At 42.9% G+C, this 21873-nt stretch overlaps 3 protein-coding genes and 1 pseudogene across 4 annotated transcripts; 2 read left to right on the top strand and 2 right to left on the bottom strand.

The window, feature by feature from the left end:
* Positions 1–355: 355 nt before the first annotated feature.
* LOC309366759 (olfactory receptor 5AR1-like) lies at positions 356–1294 on the bottom strand (the record flags this gene model as incomplete). Its single annotated transcript, XM_081905561.1, has 1 exon — positions 356–1294. The coding sequence occupies one exon, from the start codon at positions 1292–1294 to the stop codon at positions 356–358; it is 939 nt and encodes a 312-aa protein (XP_081761687.1).
* Positions 1295–5492: 4198 nt separating this feature from the next.
* On the bottom strand, positions 5493–7830 carry LOC309377951 (olfactory receptor 5AR1-like; annotated as a pseudogene). The gene is made up of 2 exons: positions 7459–7830; positions 5493–6087 (listed from the first exon to the last, which is right to left on the bottom strand). The product of its transcript is annotated as an olfactory receptor 5AR1-like (transcript).
* Positions 7831–15970: 8140 nt separating this feature from the next.
* On the top strand, positions 15971–16921 carry LOC309377955 (olfactory receptor 5AR1-like; the record flags this gene model as incomplete). The annotated part of the gene is made up of 1 exon (XM_081925688.1): positions 15971–16921. The coding sequence occupies one exon, from the start codon at positions 15971–15973 to the stop codon at positions 16919–16921; it is 951 nt and encodes a 316-aa protein (XP_081781814.1).
* Positions 16922–20580: 3659 nt separating this feature from the next.
* On the top strand, positions 20581–21525 carry LOC309366687 (olfactory receptor 5AR1-like; the record flags this gene model as incomplete). Its single annotated transcript, XM_081905436.1, has 1 exon — positions 20581–21525. One exon carries the CDS (start codon positions 20581–20583, stop codon positions 21523–21525), a length of 945 nt encoding a protein of 314 aa, XP_081761562.1.
* Positions 21526–21873: the final 348 nt, after the last annotated feature.

Here is a 21873-nt window from a genome sequence, read left to right on the forward strand (position 1 = left end):
AACATCTATAGACTCCTGCACAATATTATATTGCAGCATAAGACATGGAATGTATTCCTTCTCGTAATGTTTTGAACTTAGCATGTCATCACTGAAGGCTGCCCTGCTGCTTTCCCTCAGGGAAACTCAATATATAGCGCTGAATCAGAACAAACAGCAATTGAGTTTTCCACAGGTTACTGTTTGTTCAGATTTAGCACTAAGGAGTGGGTTTTCTGGAGGACAGCGGGAGGCAAAGGCAAAATCATTTGGACCCATGCCTAGAAAGTCTGAGACAAGTGGGAAACTCCTCAGACCTGTGCTTTCTAGGCAAAGGACAAGCAGAATTGACTAGAAAGAGCACTGAGAGAAAATATTACTGGGATAAAACTTTCTTGCTGACAACTCTTCTAAAAGCTTCCTTCACATCTTTGTTCCTAAGGCTGTATATTAGAGGGTTGAGCATAGGAATCACAACCGTGTAGAACACAGAGGCCCATTTGTCCTGATCTAATGAGTAACTGGATGTCGGTCTCAGATACATAAACATAACTGTCCCATAAAAGAGGGTGACTCCAATGAGATGGGAAGCACATGTAGAGAAGGCCTTACGTCTGCCTTCAGCAGAGCGGATCCTCATGATGGCAGCAAAGATGAAGAGATAGGAGATAAGGATGATAAGGATGGTGCTGAACTCGATGAAGCCACAGAGGCTGAAGAGGAGGATCTCACTCATGTAGGTGTCAGAGCAAGACAATGCTAGGAGTGGGGGGATCTCACAGAAGAAATGATTGATGATATTGGAGCCACAGTAATCTAAACTGAAAGTCAGGCTGGTATGGGACACCAGGCTTATTAGACCTGCTACGTAGGAACCAATAGCCAGTACCAGACAAACCTGCTTTGACATGACTGTGGTATAATGGAGAGGACGGCAGATGGCCACATAGCGGTCATATGCCATGGCAGCCAAGACATAGCATTCAGCATCCACAAAACCTACAAAAAATGCAAACTGTGTGGCACAGCTGGAGAAGGAGATAATTTTTCGCTGGCGTAAGAAGTCAGCCAGCATGCGTGGGGCAATGGCAGTAGAGTAGCCCAGATCCACTAAGGAGAGGTGGCAAAGGAAGAAATACATGGGTGTGTGGAGTTGCTCATCTACGGTGATCAGGAGGATCATGCCCACATTTCCTACCACATCTGCCAGGTAGATGAAAAGAAAGACCACAAAGAGAGCCATTTCGAGCCGTGGATTATCTGTGAAGCCCAAGAAAATGAACTCTGTCACCTGGCTATGATTGCCCTCAGCCATCGTGGCTGAAGACAAATTGGGGATCTTGGGATCCGGAGAGAAGACAGAAGACACTACTTGAGGCAGAAGAAATGCTTTGTTGTGTAGAGCAATAGAATGGGAGAAGAGGCAGTCTGCCCTGCTGGGCAGAGAATACAGCACTCCTTCTGCAATTGGGTTCACCAATCACTTCAAGTCCCCTTAGTCCTGTTATGAAAGGAACATAAACTATCACATTCAGTGTTTCTTCCTAAAGAAAAGAAAGCAGTTATTTTATTATATGGGACCACACTATATAAAATGGAGGAAAGTACAATAATTAAACATTTTTATTCCTTTGTTTCCCTGATTGGAATCAAAGCCTGCCTTAGTTAAAGCCACAGATAGAATATGCTACTTTATAAAGTATTGATCATTATTTGCTCCATTTGTTGTTGTTATTTAGTCGTTTAGTCATGTCTGACTCTTCGTGACCCCATGGACCAGAGCATGCCAGGCACTCCTGTCTTCCGCTGCCTCCCGCAGTTTGGTCAAACTCATGTTGGTAGCTCCATTTATTACCATATCCCAATAAAGTGAATAATTTTTTTCATATACTTTGCATGCAGATCTAGAAAAGTGTAGCCAGAGAGTGCAATAAACAGGGGAAACACATCCAGGGGCACATTTATGCAACTGTTGCAGTTGATTGAGGATATGAAGCTTTTTCAATCTTTTCCACCATGGCAGATAGGATTAGGCTAAAGAATGGGACTTGTGGGTGAATAGCCCCTATAAGACACTCCCTCCCCTCTTTTAGGAGGAGTCTGGTGTTATGAGAGATCTTCAACAATTTTTCCCCAAATCACTAATCTGTGGGAGAAGGGAAGGAAGGATCTATACTCTCCTGATGTTACTCATCTCCTGCTACCATCTCTTCTTCCTGGGAGCTAATGGATCTTCTAGTCTTCTACCCAACCTTCCCTGAGAGAACCATGAGAGCAGCACAGGGCCTGGAACCTTCCATTGTCCTACTAGTTCTCTGGGTTATATCCATGGTCTCTGTAGCACCCTGTTTGTGTGACTTATTCCAGATTCCATTTTATATTTTGGCTCTTCAACTGAAGTGAATATTCCCTGTGCAGATCCCCCTGAGTTGTTAGCTCTGCCTGCTATAAAAGAAGATAATGATCCTGAAATCGTCCTGGTTTTGAATATGTAAACATTAAGAAGCTAAGCAAACCCCTGTTGGATTAGGCTGAAGGCCTCTTAAGTTCAGCATTCTGCTCTCACAGCAGCCAACCAGATGCCTATGGAAAGTCCACAAGCAGGACATGAATGAAATAGCACTCTACTCATTTGTGATTCACAGCAAATAGTATTGCTGCCTCTGTCAGTGAAGGTAGAACATAACCACCATGCATAGCAGCCACTGATAGCCTTTTCTTCCATAAATTTGTCTAATCCTCTCTTAAAGCCATCCAGGTCAGTGGCCATCACTGCATCTTACTCACCAGCCATTTTAATCAGACTACCCTTGGAAGAGCACAGCATTGTGGGTTGTTAAATATTGTTGTGCCTATCTGTTGCCCATTTCTAGCAGCACAACAACAACAGCAACAACCACAAGAACAACAACAAATGCTTTCAGGAGATTCTTGCTTGGCTTTCAATGTCAACTTGAGTAAGAATTCTAAGCAAGGTGGACTCTCTAGCATGGACAATGTTTGCTAGGGGATTCCTCAAGCAGAAACCCTGACTTCTTAAATTCCAAAAATTCCCTGAGCTAGCTTGGGTCCACATATCTACTTACACAACCTTGAGCCCCTCCTGCTTTGAAAAAATTTATCCCACCTGAAAGTCAGATGCTCAGTCCATACTTTTGTCCACTCCTCTGCTTCTTAGCTGTTGTAAACTGGCAAGTCAGAAAGGTGGTATTTATTTATTCAGTTCAAAGCCCCAGATGGCTGATGCAAGGATTACATGGCTCCGCAGGAAGCCATTAAAAATACTTCTCAAGGGTACCCCTCCCCTTGTCACTTTCCCCCTTTCATCCTTACAGAGATAATTAAAGATGTTAATTGAAGTTCTTTCTCTTGAACCTTTCCTCAGCAATACAAATTTTGTGCTGTTATACAGAAAATTATACCTAGAATTGACTCAGTCCTCCCAATATGTCACAGCATCAGTCCTCCCAATATGTCACAGCATCCTCCTCAGCCAAATGTGGGTGGTGCTTCCTTTGAAGTTCCTCTTCTGGAAGTAGAGTACCTCATAGTTAAAACTGTCATGGATTCCTCCAAAGATCATTGAAATTATATTTTGAGTGGGTACTTAATGAGAAGTCACTGTTAGACATTCATGTCCCCCACCTCACAGAACTACAACTTCTTCCATGATTCTCTGGGGAAAGGGAATGACCACCTAAATACTTTAAGTATATGATGTTATATACCATAGCCCAGCAGCCTATTTCTTTTAAACCTAAAGTTGGAAGCTTAGTATTATGCTGTAGTCCTCCTGTATTTCAAAATATATCCATTGAGGGTTGAGAGACTCTGTGTCACCAGAAGGTAATGGCTTTTCCACCTTCCTTGCCCCATCCTCAAGCCCTAGGAACCTTCATAAGGGAGCTGTTTCCAGAAGAAGAAGAAGAAGAAGAAGAAGAAGAAGAAGAAGAAGAAGAAGAAGAAGAAGAAGAAGAAGAAGAGTAGTAGTAGTAGTTAGGGAAGACACACCCTGTTTGCTATCAGGAGTTGGTTGGTTCCACCTTTGCCACCCTACCTCTAGCCTGAGGAACCTTCAGAAGGGAGTTGCTGCTGCAGGCATTATGTGCATGTGTATTCTAAGGAGCTGAACAGAGTGCAAGATTATGAGTCATAGGGGTGGGAGAGTGTGTGTATGAACATAACAGTGCTTAGTTCATTTTCTGGTTATTATTTTATTTTATAGATTATTAATGCTATATTATTTGGTAATCATAAATTATGATTTTTGCTTTAATTGTGATTTTAGTTTATTTTTACGTCATTGCTTGGTTGACAGTATATCTGAAGGAGAGTCTCCACCCCCATCGTTCTACCCAGACACTGAGGTCCAGCACCGAGGGCCTTCTGGCGGTTCCCTCGCTGCGAGAAGCCAAGTTACAGGGAACCAGGCAGAGGGCCTTCTTGGTAGTGGCGTCCTCCCTGTGGAACGCCCTCCCACCAGATATCAAAGAGAACAACAACTACCAGACTTTTAGAAGACATCTGAATGCAGCCCTGTTTAGGGAAGCTTTTAATGTTTGATGTATTACAGTATTTTTTTTAAAAAATTGGAAGCCGCCCAAAGTGGCTGGGAAAGCCCAGCCAGATGGGTGGGGTATAAATAATAAATTATTATTATTATTATTATTATTATTATTATTATTATTATTATTATTATAGATTGTAATTGTTTCACTGATTATTTGTTAATTATAGTATTTGATTTATGTTGTATGTTCTGTTGGATGTTCTATTATGTTCTATCATGTTATTGTTCTTAAGCCGCTTTGGGATTCATTTGAATGAAAATCAACATAGAAACACCACCCACACAAACACACACATACACTTCCCACGCTGAATTGGATCAGCAGTCCATTGTGTTCAGTATCCTGCTTTAAAAGTGCCTAATTGGATGCCTCTGGAAAGTTCACAAATGGGAAACGAAGACAACAGCTTCCCTTATTATTTGTCTCTAGCAGCTGATATTTAGTTGTTTGCTGTCTCTGCATCCAAAGGCTCCACCAAGCAACATACATACACTCATATTGAAAGACATTATGACAACAGTTCTTTATTAGCCAGCCTATGTACCATTCCTTATACATTTCCTCCTTTAAATAGACTTATTTGGTATACAGTCATACCTTGGTTTTCAAACAGCTTAGTTCACAAACAACTTGGAACTTGAACACTGCAAACCCGGAAGTAGGTGTTCCAGTTTGCAAACTTTGCCTCGGAAGCTGAATGTCCCGTGCAGCTTCTGCAGCTTCCAATTGGCTTCAGGATGCTCCTGCAGCCAATCAGAAGTCGTACCTTGGTTTCTGAACATTTTGGAAGCTGAACGGACTTCTAGAATGCATTCTGTTCGAAAACCAAGGTACAGCTGTATAGATAACCAGGACTTCACAGAATAACTCTGCTCTACTAGGTACACCGTGCATCCCTTTCCTCATCAGTCTCTATGAACCGCCTCATAGTTATAACCAGAGTTAGTATGAAAACATTTTCTTGCTGATGATTCTTCTAAATGCTTCCTTCACATCCTTGTTCCTCAGGCTGTAGATTAGAGGGTTCAGTGTGGGTTCATGAGTGTGTAGAACACAGAGGCCCATTTGTCCTGATCTAATGAGTAGCTTGATGGTGGCCTCAGATACATAAACATAACTGTCCCATAAAAGAGGGTGACCCCGGTGAGGTGGGAAGCACAGGTAGAGAAGGCTTTACGTCTGCCCTCAGCAGAGTGGATCCTCAAGATGGCAGCAAAGATGAAAAAGTAGGAGATAAGGATGACAATGATGGTGCTGAACTCGTTGACTCCACAGAAGAAGAAGAGGAGGATTTCACTGATGGAAGTGTCAGAACAAGACAACGCTATGAGTGGAGGGATCTCACAGAAGAAGTGGTTGATAACGTTGGGCCCACAGAAATCTAAGCTGAATGTGAGACTGGTGTGGGCCACCATACACATCAGACCTGCAAAGTAGCAACTAATCCCTAGCACCACACACACCTTATTTGACATGACTGAGGAGTAATGGAGAGGGCAGCAAATAGCAGCATAGCTGTGCCGTTGAATGAGGGTGTCTAGCGTGGTGGGGCATTCCATTGTGGCCAGCTGGTCTTGTCTGAAAGCCCCTCGAGATACTGGTCCCGAAGAGCAGAGTCATTCCAGGTCAAGTCCTGTGCCAGCAGCCGGAATTCCGTGGTATATGTGGCCACAGTGGACTTGCCCTGTTTCAACCGCCTGATTGCCCGGTTGGCTTGACTCCCCTTCTGGGGGTTGCCGAATGCAGCCTCCAAATGATTGCAAAACCCCATATAGTCTGTCAGCAAGGGGGAGTCTTGCCTGAGCAGCGGCAACGCCCACTTGGCCGCCTAGTCCTTTAACAAACTAATCACGAAGTGCACCTTGGTGCGGTCGTCAGGGAAGTTCCGGGCTCGCCCCTGAATATACAACTTGGCTTGGGCAAGGAACATGGGGAAGCTGACCGGGTCCCCATCAAATTTCTCTGGCAAAGCCACTGGGTACTTGCCAGGAGCCGGGGCGTCGGCCCCAGGAGCCGGTAGGGCATCCAACCGCTGCTGAAATGCCGTAACCACATTGCTGAGCTGCTGCACGGTGTGAGTCAAGGCCTGGTTCTCCTGGGCGATTGCCAACAGCGTAGCCGCTTGGTCGGCCATGGCTTCTGGCTCTTCCCGAATGCACCCCAACAAAGAGGGAGTGCGGGTGTGGCGGGAGCAAACTGTGCTGGTCCCGGAGGGAAGGTACTGCTACCGTAGTCAGAGTTCACAAGATGTGAGGCGAGGTCCGAAACAGGGAGCCGGGCGGGGACAGGAACTCACGGATATCAGAAGCATGAAGCCGGGCGGGGAACAAGAATGCTGGAAGGTCGGAAGCAGGAGGCCGGGCAGGGAACAGGAACACTGGAAGGTCCAAAGCTGGGAGCCGGGCGGGAACAGGAACGCTGGAAGGTTGGAAGTAGGAAGCCGGGCAAGGAACAGGAACACCGGAGGAACAGGACTGGATGCTGGCCGAAACAGCTCTTCCATGACGACGTTGCTCCCGCAACCTGGGACCGGGCTGACTGACCTTTATCTTCTCTAAGGCCAGGGGCGGTCCCGGCCCCCAGGAGCCCCACCTCTCCTGGCCTTAAGGCGAGCACTCCTCCTGGGAGAAACCAGTTCCCTTCGCCTCTCTGCCCTAAGCCTCTGCAGTTCAGGAGAGGCTGAAGGGATACTGGGCCCCGGGGGAGGCTCACCTGTAGGCACTGAGTCCTCAAGCACCTCTGGGGCCAGAATGGTTTTACCTGGTGCCTGCTCCTGAGGATCTGACACAGGTGCAGGCTCCTCAGAATCTAGGCCTTGCCCCAGTTCAGCCGGCCCTGGAGGCGGGGACTCCTGTGCAGGCTGGGATTCCTCTGGTTCAGCCTCTGAATCGAAATCCCAGGCCATCACAATAGCGGTCATATGCCATGGCAGCCAAGGTGTAACATTCAGCATCCACAAATATCACAAAAAAACCACAAACTGAATGACACAACTGGAGAAGGAGATGACCTTATGTTGGCACAGGAAGTCAGCCAGCATGTGTGGGGCAATGGCAGTGGAGTAGCCCAGGTCCATTACTGAGAGCTGGCAGATGAAGAAGTACATGGATGTGTGAAGCTGCTCATCCAGGAGGATCAAGAGGATCATGCCCACATTCCCAACTAAATTTGCCAGGTAGATCAATAAGAACACCACAAAGAGGATAACCTCTAGGCGTGGATCATCTGTGAAGCCTACAAAAATGAACTCTGTCACGGTGGTGTGATTGCCCTCAGACATCACCAGACAATTTCAGAACAGGAGATGAAGAGGAGAAGTGAGGAAAGGCAAAGCCTGCACTGCCAGTTCCAGAAAATAGTAACATTGCAACCTGCTTCAGAAAAGTGGAGAATCAGTCTGCATTGCCAGATACTGCTTCTTTAGCCTTCTCTATAAAACTGAGAAAATGCTTCTCAACTGATGTATGCTTAGAAAGGAACACAATCTATTAAAACTTGTGTCTTCTCTAGGGGTAAAAGTTACTCTTTCAAATAATTACAATGGTGCAGAGAATGAATGCAGTAAAAATTATAAAAACTCACTGGGTTAGATGAAGATTAACAGAGCAATGGGTACTCCTAGTCAGAGCATCCCCAAAGCAACAAGTTTCTTCCCTTTCTCCCCCTCCGTCTGCTACTGCTGGCTGAAAGAGGGGAACTGTGAAGGTGAGGTGGGTAGCGCAAGCTAGGGGGAATCAAGCAGCCATCTTACACAGACAGCCTGTCAGCTCCATGCCTGAGGCAGCCATGTTGAAAATTGGAGTGGGACACTCTTTATGTTCAATTAGTTCATTCAGAAAACTTTGCCTATCATTTGCTCTGCCTCTGTCCACCCTGGGCATGTGCCCTCCATGCCAACAAATTTCCACCAAAGGAATGCAACCCTTGGCAGTAGAAGGCTGCCATTCCCACCCTTGGATGTTTTTTGCCTGTGTGATTCAGGTAAGAAAGAGGAACAGTAAGTGCACTTCACTGACCCACTATGAGGCCACATTAATTAAGACACAACTACAAAGTGAACACGGGTGGCACTGTGGGTTAAACCACAGAGCCTAGGACTTGCCGATCAAAAGGTCGGTGGTTCGAATCCCCGCGACGGGGTGAGCTCCCGTTGCTCGGTCCCTGCTCCTGCCAACCTAGCAGTTCGAAAGCATGTCAAAGTGCAAGTAGATAAATAGGTACTGCTCCAGCGGTAAGGTAAATGGCGTTTCCGTGTGCTGCTCTGGTTCCCAGAAGCAGCTTAGTCATGCTGGCCACATGGTCAGATCACATGGTCTGATTTCAAGATAGTAACTCTACTTCAGTAAAAGTCACTAACATGTTCCCTCACCAATTCTGAAGTGAATATCTTCAAAAATAAGCATGATAAAGACTTGAAACAAAATCTGCATTAAAAAAAGAGGTCTGTGAAATTATTTTAATGCCATGGAGGTGAGAATACCTAACCTTCAATTAATGTACAAAGTTGAAAGTTGAGACTCATGGGGAAAATTTTCCCTTCAGGTAAAAAATATGTATCATTTAGATGGGTTTTTATTTCATCAAAATATGCTAGGAAATTATCTGAGCAACAACTTTTCCCTTGTTATGGTCCATACCATTAACTACTTATTAATCTATTTATTATTTGAGGCCTTTATATACTGCCTTTCATAAATACTGATTCCAGTTGATCTTCAATGCATTTTCAATACTCATCCAAACTCCACATGTACACTTTTAAGATGTATTTTGCATCATACCATTCCATAGTGTGACAAATACTCTAAGGGTTATTTTGTTATGGGACAAACAAAGCACATAGGGAATAATTATAGACTGTGCTACAGAGTTCTGTATGTTGCAATTAAAAATAATAGGACTTCATCAGCAAAGAATGCCAACACTAATTTCCTCCTAATAATGTCCTTTGTACACAATTATTTATTCATTTGCTTGTCTTCTCTGGGGTGCAGAATCCAGGAAATGTTTGTTTTAATAAAGACTCACAGGGCAAGCCACAAGTCATTGAAGAAATTACTAATTAGAATCAAAATTGTTAAGTAAATGAGGATCATTTAATCCTACAAGTGAACCAAGGCCAGAGCTGTAGCTAATCAATTTACTATATTTGTCAACCTCTGTATCCTGAATATTGTCAATACATCATGTTCTGTCTACATGCCATTGCCTGTACTCTGACATCACACACATCTCCTAAATCTGTATGGAAACTGTACATCAAAGTGGCATAACACCAGTGGTTTATAGTTGTTGTTTCCGTTCATTAGTGTGGCAAAGAGAATGTAACACAGTGTTTCCCAGACTTGGGTCTCCAGCTGTTTTTGGACTACAACTCCCATCATCCCTGACCACTTGTCCTGCTAGCTGGAGACCCGAGTTTGAGAAACAGTGATGTAACACTACTGGGAGAGTGAACAGTTAATAATTGTAGGAGAGCCTATCTGCCATCCAGAGGCAACATGGGAATACGAACACCTGGTTGGGTTATTGATAAAGTGGCTGCCAATAATTAGAAGCTATAGGCCATAACTGTGTTTATATTTAAATATTTTTAGAAGGGAAAAAGTCATCATGCTGCAGTTTGTGTGGCTGCCAATAGGTGACCATGTGAACTGCAGCATGACAACAGTGGATGGAACGAGCAAAACCGATAGGATGACTATGTGAATGAGCAGGCCAGCAGAATGAGCAAACACACTGGCGGGCAGGCAGTCCAGGTGGGCTTTGACCTGTTCCCTGTGATGCTGCCACCTGCCTGTCTGCTTCCATGATTGCACAACAGAGGGAAGCCTGGGGTCTGAACGAGCAGACGGCTTAGCTGAGTGAGTAGGTGGGTGGGGTGAGTGAACAGGCAGCCTGGCAGATGGCCCAGGAAGGCCTGCAGTCCTTTACACAACCGCCATCATTGCTGCTTTCCATGGTTCACACTAGTTGGTTGGTTGGTTGGTTGTTGCTTCCAGAAAATAATGTATAAGGCAGTTCTTTGCTCCCCCTGCAATGGTTTTTCTTAATTTATAAAATTTGGCAAGTGTAAAAGCAACAAAATGGAAGTCGAACAATATAGAAAGATGAGTCTTCCTATATGAATTAATAACTTATTCTTTCATGAAATTCCTGAAGCCAACCAAGGTTATGAGATCCCCTGGAAAATGCTTTAAAATGAGAAATGACTGGTTCTCAACTTCACTGGTTTTGTGGTTTTCTTGTTCTTTCTTTGTCTTCGCCTCCCCTATTGCTCAACCCATTACCTGCCTTTGAACTAGCCACACTCAACCTGTTGCTAGGGGAAACCCGTCAACCAGCACTGTTTTGAAAGCAATGGTACCTCTCTTTTTCAGTGATGTCATGGATCCCTTAGAATGAGTGCCTTCTGCACCCTTCTCCTCCATCCCATAAATAACCTTCTATATGTTATTTGTTCACAAATAAAATATAAAGAACCAATATTCATGTGGAGGGGTAAGTGGTATGAATTTTACCCATACTTACTACCATGGTACTTTGGGTTACAGACACTTCAGGTTACAGACACTTCAGGTTATTCTGCTATCTCTGAAGTAGTACCTTGGGTTAAGAACTTTGCTTCAGGATGAGAACAGAAATCGTGTGGTGGCAGCGGGAGGCACCATTAGCTAAAGTGGTACCTCAGGTTAAGAACAGTTTCAGGGTAAGAACGGAGCTCCAGAACAAATTAAATTCTTAACCTGAGGTACCACTGTATTCCTATACCAGTTACAATTTTGCTCCCAGCCTAAAATATTAAAACCTGTTGTTATAGCACAACACATGGCCTCTTGCAAAAAATATAAAGAAAGGGACTGAAGAATTGAGAAGTTTGCACTTATTTTATCTTTAAATACCCAACCTTTCTCAGGGCTTAATCAAATAGTCAAATTGGATTCTGGGAAACCATACAGTATCCATTCTGGTCCTCTGCTATTATTGTGGTTGCATGGCCCTTTGGAATTGTTTCCTGTTCTTTGCAACTTCCTAGAGGGTTTGATTCATTTATTTCCCACCATCCATTCCCACCATTTTAACACATTTTCACAGGCAATAACATGCCAACTATAGGGCCGGTTGCATTTGCTGACTCCAAGCAAAACAGAAATATACTATCACCCCAATGCTTGGTGACAAATCATACTGGGGAACAGGTCTAAATCCTTCCAACCCTTGCCACATACAGTGGTACCTCGGGTTACAGATGTTTCAAGTTACAGATGCTTCAGGTTACAGACTCCACTAACCCAGAAATAGTACCTTGGGTTAAGATCTTTGCTTCAGGATGAGAACAGAAATCATGCAGTGGCGGCGCAGTGGCAGCGGGAGGCCCCATTAGGTAAAGTGGTGCTTCAGGTTAAGAGCAGTTTCAGGTTAAGAACGGACCTCTGGAACGAATTAGGTTCTTAACCCGAGGTACCACTGTAGTGGTTTCATCCAAATTTTCTTTAAATTAGTTGAAGTCCTTCCCATCATCCTCTGTACAGAAGAAAGGCTGCATTGCAATACTCTGTATTTGCAATAAACCCCACTTTTCATTTTGTTGAGATATAGTTTTCTGCCAAAGAATTAAACATTGCAATAAATTTCATTTATTAAATTTGTATACCACCCTTCATCTCAAGGCAGTTCATAGGTATAAGATTTAAAAAACAAGAACTAAAAAGACTTAAAAGCAACAACAAATTTATAGTACATGTTAAGTCCAACCAAAAAGAAATACGAATGACAAAGGAGTAAGTACCACAAATAATAATGCAACCACCCACCAAAGACTATGATTCCACCAAGGGCAAGAAACTCCCTGCTGACGTTGAGGTCCAGACCATTCAGATGGAAAGTTTGAAAAATCTTCTATCTTAGTATTTTCTCTATCAATAGTTGGCCTTCCAAAAGGGAAACTGTTCGTTTCAGTTTACCAGTCTTTCTGGAAAAATGCTTCAGTCTGGTCATCTGCATCAGAATAGCCTCAAGGGGAATATCTGTGATTCCTCCAACTCCATTTGTGCTTCTCGTTCTTGTAATTCTATGGTCCGGTTCTGGAGTGACCTTTTCCAGGTCAGTCCCTCAGCTGTGCTCCCCCGAGGCACCCGGTGTTCCCCTAACCTCCAGGGTAAGAACCGCAACAGGTCAGGAACTCATTTTAACTTGCATGCAGCGAATCCAGGGGCTGTTTCCTTCTCATTTTACAGAGGGATGAATGGCTAGAAGTTCCTGATGAGGGCTATCCCACTGTGACTCTAGGCAATTCTTTCTTATTACCTTCTTTACCCGGACCCAATCACAAGGTTGCAGATCATACAGGGCCACATCCAGAGGCCAGGACTGAGTATTTCTAAAGAGCGTAAGAGCGAGAGTCAATGCATTCTGGAGTTCTTCAACATGTTTAGCCAATTTTTAATCTCCTCCCATTAGTGAAGCATATAGAATGCATGATGGCCCAGTTAACTGAAATAATCTTCCAAAGAGGACTTCATCGGGGCTCAGGCTTGTACCTACCATTGAGGTGATTCTAAGCTAAGTTTCTTCACCAAGTTTTCCCAATCCCACCTGTTATGTACTGAGTTGAATAGGATCCAAACTGCATCAGTCTGATTGGCCCTAGAACAATAGGATCCAAAATGCTGCAGTCTGATTGGTCCTAGAACAATAGGATTCAGAATGCAGCAGTCTGATTGGTCCTAGAACAATGCAGCAGTATGATTGGTTGGCAGGAACCACCCAATCATGCTCCAGATAGAAGTGAATCCACAACCTGATTGGCCTACAGGAGAAGTCTGGAATTAGTCAGTCACGTGCAGCCCATTGTGTAAATAATGTATATAAAGCAGATACTTTGAGAGGACTTTCATTCCTCCTCACCTCTATGAGCTGAATAAAGAGCATGAAATCACTTTGCGATTTCACCACCTTCATTTTCCCAGTAGTTTTCTCAACAAGCCCTTGATAACTGTGGGCAATGCAGTGGATGCAGTTGCTGGGTTATTCCCAAGGATGTAAGCACTGTTTAAACAGCTTGACTATTGAAGTGGGATCCCAAATCTGGCTCTGTTATTTGAGGACCTCCAAACTGGGGGATGATATCCTTCAGTAGAGCTTTGACTACTGAAGCAGCACCTGCCTTTCTGGTCAGGAAAGCCTTGACCCATTTCAAAAAAGTACAAATTATTAAATCTACCACTTCCTTCTCAGTTTCCTCTATCCATGCTTTACTCAAAAGATGCCCATAGCCCTGGCATGGAGGCATAACTGCAAAGTCAGTGTGTAATCTCTGAAGGGGGCCAAAGATGTTAACCTGGAATACAACTCCCATCATCCCTGACTATTGGTCATGATTGCTGGAGAAGATTGAGAGTCTAGCGACATCTGAAGGGCCTCAGGACCCCATCCCTGCTTCAGAGCAAGGAAGGAATCAGCATTGTGTCACACATTACAATTACCTGATGAGACTAACAAGATGGTGATTATTACTGCGTGGTCTCTGTAGGATGAGTGTCATGGGAAGTTGCCCCCAAGGCTTTCCGTTGTTCAATAAGCACATATATTCTCATCACCTCTAGAATAAGTTCTTTAAAACATATGTACACTCATAGCCTCTAGAATCAGTGCACAATATGAAGAAAATTCTGTTTGACTACAGGTAAGGCTGAGGTGATGCAATCAGATCCTATAATATACATGCTGAGTTTTTATGGGGAAGGAATAATCTTTCTTCTGCAAGAATAGTAGTTGCCATTACTGAAAGTATTTATCCACACTTAATGGGGTTTTTAAAAAAAAAAATAGGTAAATATCCATTTTAATGAACTTTTAATCTTTTGTTTTCAGTTAGTTTGAGTAGCTGGAAACCAATGAGTATCTAGTTGAGGATGCAGGGCTTACTAAACTGTGATTTCTGAATTTAGGGGGGGCACACTGAATGGAGTAAACTGCTTTAATTTTGGCTTTAAACTGCTTTTCCCCACCCTTCTACCCCTACCCCTGCTTACTCTACTCAGACCTCTGTCATTGTTCAAGATCGCTCCTTTTCCTCTCTCAATTTTTCTACATGCCTGCTTTTTTCAAGCCTCTGTTGTTTTAAATTTGACATTTTTCCATCTTTGCTTTCTTCAAACCTCTGCTGTCATTTAAACCCACAACTTTCCTCTGTGTCATTCAATCTCTGCTTTACTTAAACCCCAGTTGTTGTTTTAAAATGGGCAATTCCCTTTATGTCTTTCCATTCCCGCTTTACTCAAACATCTGCTCTTGTTTAAAACCACAATTTTCCTCTCAGTGTTTCTCCACCCCTGCTTCACTCAAAGTTCTGTCATTGTTTAAAATAGTCGCTATTTTTTATTTCATTATCTCACACATACCTCATTATCTCACACATACCTCATTATCTCACACATACCTCACACATTATCTCACACATACCTCATGTGTGAGATATAAAGGCTGTGGAGCCCTCATATATTCCATTGTAAGAAGGTACTTTACTTAAACCTCTGCTATTGTTTAAATCCACCTCTTCCTTCTCTGTTTCCTATCCATGCTTTACTCAAATGTCTGCCTTTCTTTAAAACCACCACTTTACCCTTCTCAGTGCCTTTGCCTTCTCATTCCCAGGTCATGGCCATGGCTGGTGTGCAACCTCCATTCTCTTTTGCTCCCATACACCATGATAATTTCATGGAAACCCGGGGTTGTGATGAGGCAGTACAAATCCTCCAGTGGGGGCTGCTTGATGAAAGGAAGGCATGGCCAGTTGGTCACTGAAGAGTTGAGAGTGGTAAAGAAAAACTGAAATGATGGCACACACTCATTAAAGCCCCTCCTGTTTTTTTTATTTTGATGAATGTCCACAAATATAAAATTGCCGTATTTTTTGCTCCATAAGACTCACTTTTTCCCTCCTAAAAAGTAAGGGGAAATGTGTGTGCGTCTTATGGAGCGAATGCAGGCTGCACAGCTATCCCAGAAGCCAGAACAGCAAGAGGGATCGCTGCTTTCACTGCACAGCGATCCCTCTTGTTGTTCTGGCTTCTGAGATTCAGAATATTGTTTTTTTTGTTTTCCTCCTCCAAAAACTAGGTGCGTCTTACGGTCTGGCGTGTCTTATAGAGCGAAAAATACGGTAACTCTGGAGTGGCCATGCATTTGCCTAATGTAAGTGGAGTTTGGTTCATAGTGCAACATGAAAAATATTTTTGAAAAATATTTTTCCAAATTATATAAATGAAAATCATGTTCTTTTTTTTAAAAAAAAATTAAAATGTTTCCAATGCACACTCTTACATTATCTCAGGTTTTCACTATGATTTTCAATGTTTTCTCTTATCTATCCTAATTTTAGCCCTCATTACTGATTGATGGTTAATCATACTGGAAGAATGCAAGAGGTGAACAGGACCCAGGTGTCTGAGTTCATTCTCTCAGGATTCACAGATCATTCTGAAGTGGAGATACCCTTGTTTTTGCTCTTCCTATTAATTTACCTACTGACAGTGATGGGAAATCTGGGTATGATTGTGTTGATCCAGACAGACTCCCTTTTGCAGTCTCCAATGTATTTTTTCCTCAGCAACCTGTCCTTCATTGATATTTGCTACTCTTCCATCATCATTCCCAGGCTGCTGTATGATCTCCTTACAGAGAGGAAGGTGATTTCATACAATGAATGTGCAACCCAGATGTGGTGCTTCACCCTCTATGCTACAACAGAGTGCTACGTTCTGGCTGCTATGGCTTATGACCGTTTTGTTGCCATCTGCAAACCACTGATTTATCCTATTGCCATGGCCAGAAACATCTGTCTTCAGCTTGTGGCCGGGTGCTACCTGGTGGGGCTTGTGAATGCTATTGTTCACACCTGTGGAACCTTTAGTTTGTCTTTCTGTGGTCCCAATGTAATTAGCTCCTTCTATTGTGACATCCCTCCTTTGTTGCGACTCTCCTGCTCAGACAACTATGTTTCCAAGGTTGTACTCTTTGTCCTTTCCACTTTTGTTGTGGTAGGGAATGCAATTATTGTTCTTGTGTCCTATGCTTATGTCATCTCAGCCATCTTGAGGATGCGGTCATCCACAGGCAGACAGAAGACCTTCTCAACCTGTGCCTCACACCTGACTGCCGTTGTACTGTATTACGGGTCCTTGACCTTCATGTATGTGCAGCCTGGAGGCATTGAGGCAGTGGAGCAAGACAAGATTGTGTCCGTCTTCTACACCATTGTGATCCCCATGGTCAACCCCATGATCTACAGTCTGAGGAATGAGGAGGTGAAAAGAGCCCTGAAAAAAAGACTAAGCAATAATATCTTACTCCCACAGCAAAAGCAGTGAATATTCATGTGGTTCTTGTTGTTAAAATGTTGTCCTATCTTGCACCTTTGTCTCACACAATATTGGATTTGAGCCAACATATATCAGAAGTCATTTTTCTGGAGAGAGAAAATATCACTGTTTTCCCATTTCAGGCTGGGTACATTCCCAGCTCTGTTGCGACATGCCAGGAATTGAACTATGGCTTCCTACTCCTTTTTTATTTGTCTCCAGAAATTTATTAGAAAACTCCTTAAAAATAGCCCAATGATGGGTCTTGACCCCAGCCCATCTTGCACATATATCTAAATTTGGGTCCCCTATGTGTTGGAAGGTATGTATTGAAAGAGCACATGTGGTGGTCTTGCAAACATGTATACGAATTTTGAGAAGAGTTAATGAAAGAAATTTCTAAAATAATAGGCGAACTGTTGCCTTTAAACCCATAACTATGACTTTTATCCATTTTTGATTCGTTTAATACAGACAATATGTAATTCTGTGAACTGCCTTAAGACCCCTGGGTACAGGGTGGTATATAAATTCAATAAATAAATAAGAAATAAACAAGCCACTTACATTTTTTCCCCCTAATAGGAGCTGTTCATTTGACAATATCACAGGGCTGGAAGGTGTCCTCAGGTTTTTCTTTAAATATTTGCTTCTATAAAGTAATGCTTGTTCCCATTTTTGAGAAATTGACTTATACATTAAAGGTATATCCAGATCTAGGTAACTCTATGGATCTTGCTTCCATTTTGTGGCCATTTGTTACTTACCGTATATAATACGCCAATCATGGGGGTGGCAAGTCTCAATGAAATATGACTCTATTTGGTATCCATAACATTTGTTTTGTACCAGTTCTGTATCAGTTTGGTTTTTGTTGTAACATCTAATTCAGTGTGTGGTCTGCATGATTAATCCCTTGACTTGGCAAAGAACAAATATAAGGTTCTGGTCCTAGACCTTTGTAGAGCTCTATTGGTTTTCTGAAAGCTTTAAAGAAATAGCAGCCCTTGTTTCCATTGGTAGAAACCTGCTGGGAAATAGCCAAATGATTAAGTTAGTTAGGGTATTTAAAAATACAAAGACCAGGAAAAATTATTGTCTTGCCCTCAGATAAAACACCTGTTTAATTGGCCAAAAGCCTACTGAAGGAAATTTACTGCTGTTTCAATGTGTTCTTGTACCCATTGAGGAAATTGATTGGTTGTAAAGAGTTCTCTTTTGTTTTCTAGTTGGAATGTCAAAACATAGGCTGTAAACCTGTGCAATATACTTGGTGAAGGAATCAAACTTTATTTAGGACATTGGTTTCTGGTAGTCATCATTTTGGAATCCATCAACTCCATTCTCCAGTCCAATATATACCAGCAGAGAACCCATTTGTCAACTGTCAATCCTTATGTTGCAAATATGTATCAGCAGGCTTTGGGTGGGAAAACCCAAAGGACTGTAGAAGTATCCAAAAGACAACCAACCTGGGTGGCTTGGGGAAGACACAAAAACAGACCAATGAACAACATGGTCAGTGGCTGGAATACACTGTTCATTATCCTCTCTGCTCTTCTCCTTTGCATCTTGGCACCACTCCACTCCCCCAGCCCTTGCACCTCCCAATTCTTTAAATCAGTGGTGACCAACCTTTTATGCCAGACTGAGCCCAATGGTAAATTTGGGATTTTGAGTGAGTGAGTGAGGTGGGCTCCTGGCGGTAGGGATGGTTCTTGACACAAAATAACTGCCATGAGCGGGTGTAGCTTGAAAAAAATTGGGGAATACTACTGTTCCTATATATGTATGTGGATTTATCCATATTTAATGTTTTCTTTTTCTAGATGTTAACATCCATTTCACTGAACAGGTAGGTGAGGCTGGTGAAGTCAAAGACTTGCAGGCAGCCTTCTAGTACTACCTTTCCAAGTGTTTGCCTTACACCCCCTTTCCCTTTTTTGCTGTTGCTTTAGTCTGCAAGCCTGGGGTTAAAGACTGTCTTACCACTGATATTTGTAAGCTGCTCACAGAGACTTTTGTCAGTTGAAGAATAGGGTTAAAAAGCTCTAAATAAATAAACTTGGATGGTGATAGAGGGTTGTTCTCAGTGTCTAATTTGAATTTTCTCAAGATGTGGCAACAAGATGTTTTAATTAGGTCCACAGAGCATTTATATTGTTATGATATCCAAAAGGACTTCCAAAACCAACTATAAAATCCTTGTTTCTCCATTGGAAGTCACACTTCCCCTTGACTCCTTTTAATATTAAGCCTTGACCTGCTAAAACTGAAAGATTAAACCAGAAACATGGACCATATCAGAGGAGAATCACTGAATGATCTACAAAACTTTTTCATTTCATGCACGTCACTGCTAAAGCCACAAGGTAAGGTGCTAATCATAGACCTTTGTAGAGCACTCTTGGTTTTCTGAGAGCTATAAATTAGTAGCAGCCCCTGATTCCATTGGGAAATAGCCAAAGGATTGAGTTAAGGCTTTTGTTTTAAGCACACCAAGAGGGGCACCAAGAGACAAATTCATATCTTACCATCAGACAAGCACCTGTTTAATTTGGCCAGATATCTATTGAAAGAGACTTATTGCAATTTCAATGCAGTTTGTGTGTCCTTGTACCTGCTGCAGAAATTTGCTGAGTGTAAAGAGTGCTCTTTTGTCTTCTTGCTCAAATAACAAAACAGGCTATCAAACTAGGTAAACTATTTAGTGAATGGACCACATATTACATATGAAATTGGTCGGTGACATTCATCTTTTTGGGACACTTTCCCTCCATTTCCCACCCCAATCTATACCAGCCCAGAACTCATTCTTCAAGCGTCAATCCTTATGGAGCCAAAACTGTAACACCAGCCATGAGAGAGGTGTCAGCAGACTTTGGGGGAACTGAAAGATTTGTAGACATAGCAAAAAACAAGCAAACCTGGTTAACTTGGGGGAAAATACAAAAACAGACCAATGAATACTGAGCATGATCAGTGGCCAGAGAACACTGTTTATTCAGGGAAGAGTGGGGAAGAAACAGTGGGAATGGAATGGAGTATCCTGCTCCATACAGTTTCAAAGGGACATAGTCATCCATTAAGAGAGCTATGGCTGAAAGTGGGGCGTACATTGATAAAATACTGTGGGCTGTGAACTTACTCTCTTCACTGGCTAACCCTGTCTATTCTAACCCATCTTAACTTTCCACTTGCTCACCAGGTGCCTACAGGGCTGCACTGTTTTCAGAGGTGGGAAGGAGAGCAGCAGGAGAACAAAGCCCTTTGTGATCCTCCCCCTTCTCCTTTGCGCCATGCTTTGTTGGAGCTGCAATCATGTACATGCACATACACACACCACCCTACCTCTCTCCATTTCTCTGTCGCTCACAGAACACACACATGACTTTCTCCCTTATAAAAGCCTAGCCAGGCTTGCAGACAGTTGGAGAAACAATTAGGGCAACCATCTCAACTGCTTCTCCAACACTTTGGTCATTATGTAAGAGGAACAAATGTTTTTGAAAAGTAGATTTCCAATAATGGAAATCACAATTTTAAAAGATGGTTTGCAATGCACCCCCTTGTATTACCTCAGCTTTTCACTTTGCTTTCCAATCCTTCCCCTTATCTATCCTAATTTTAGCTGTCATTCCTGACTGAAAGTTAATCATATTGGAGAAATGCAAGAGGTGAACAGAACCCAGGTGTCTGAGTTCATTCTTTTAGGATTCACAGATCATTCTGAAGTGGAGATACCCTTGTTTTTGCTCTTTCTACTAATCTACCTCCTAACAGTGATGGGAAATCTGGGTATGATTGTGTTAATCCAGACAGATCCCATTTTGCAATCTCCAATGTACTTTTTTCTCAGCAACCTGTCCTTCATTGACATTTGCTACTCCTCCACTATCATTCCCAGGCTGTTGTGGGACCTCATTACAAATAGGAAGGTGATTTCGTACAATGCATGTGCAACCCAGATGTGGTTCTTCACCCTCTATGCTACAACAGAGTGCTACCTTCTGGCTGCTATGGCTTATGACCGTTTTGTTGCCATCTGCAAACCACTGGTTTATCCTTTTGCCATGGCCAGAAATGTGTGTCTTCAGCTTGTGGCTGGGAGCTACCTGGTGGGACTTTTTATTGCCATTGTCCACACAAGTGGTGTCTTTAGGCTCTCCTTCTGTGGTCCCAATGAAATCAGTTCCTTCTACTGTGACATCCCTCCTTTGTTGCGGCTTTCCTGCTCAAACAACTATGTTTCCAAGGTTGTACTCTTCGTCCTTTCCACTTTTGTCGTGGTAGGGAATGCAATTATTGTTCTTATCTCCTATGGTTACATCATTTCCACCATTCTGAGGATGCAGTCATCCACAGGCAGGCAGAAGACCTTCTCAACCTGTGCCTCACACCTGACTGCCGTTGTACTGTATTACGGGCCCTTGACCTTCATGTATGTGCAGCCTGGAGGCATTGAGGCAGTGGAGCAAGACAAAATTGTGTCCGTCTTCTACACCATTGTGATCCCCATGGTGAACCCCGTCATCTACAGTCTAAGGAATGAGGAGGTAAAAAGAGCCCTGAAGAAAAGACTGAGTAAGAAAATCTTTCATCAGAGGCCATAGTAGCAAACATTCATATGGTGCAGATTATTATGATTTTGCTCAGTCCTGCGCATTTGTCTGCCCTCTCATAACCTATCTATAGGTGATACTGGAGCTGAGCCTAAATTTCTGAGATGTGATTTTTCTAAGGCAATTTCTGATATTCTTTTTCTGTTTTGAGTGGTATAAAAGCTTGGTGAAATAAATAAATAAATGACAAATCCAGGTAGGTTTGAGGCACTGGGTGGGTAGGTGTTGCGGTGGTGGTGGGGATGTTGGTCAGGCTGCCAGCACAATTACTGCTGTCCAAATACTGGGTATTAATGGAGTATTGCTTCTGCTGTTGAGGGTGAAGAGATAAGGGGTGAT

Source organism: Podarcis melisellensis (genome assembly GCF_964234715.1).
Source record: "Podarcis melisellensis genome assembly, chromosome: 1".
NCBI lineage: Eukaryota > Metazoa > Chordata > Lepidosauria > Squamata > Lacertidae > Podarcis > Podarcis melisellensis.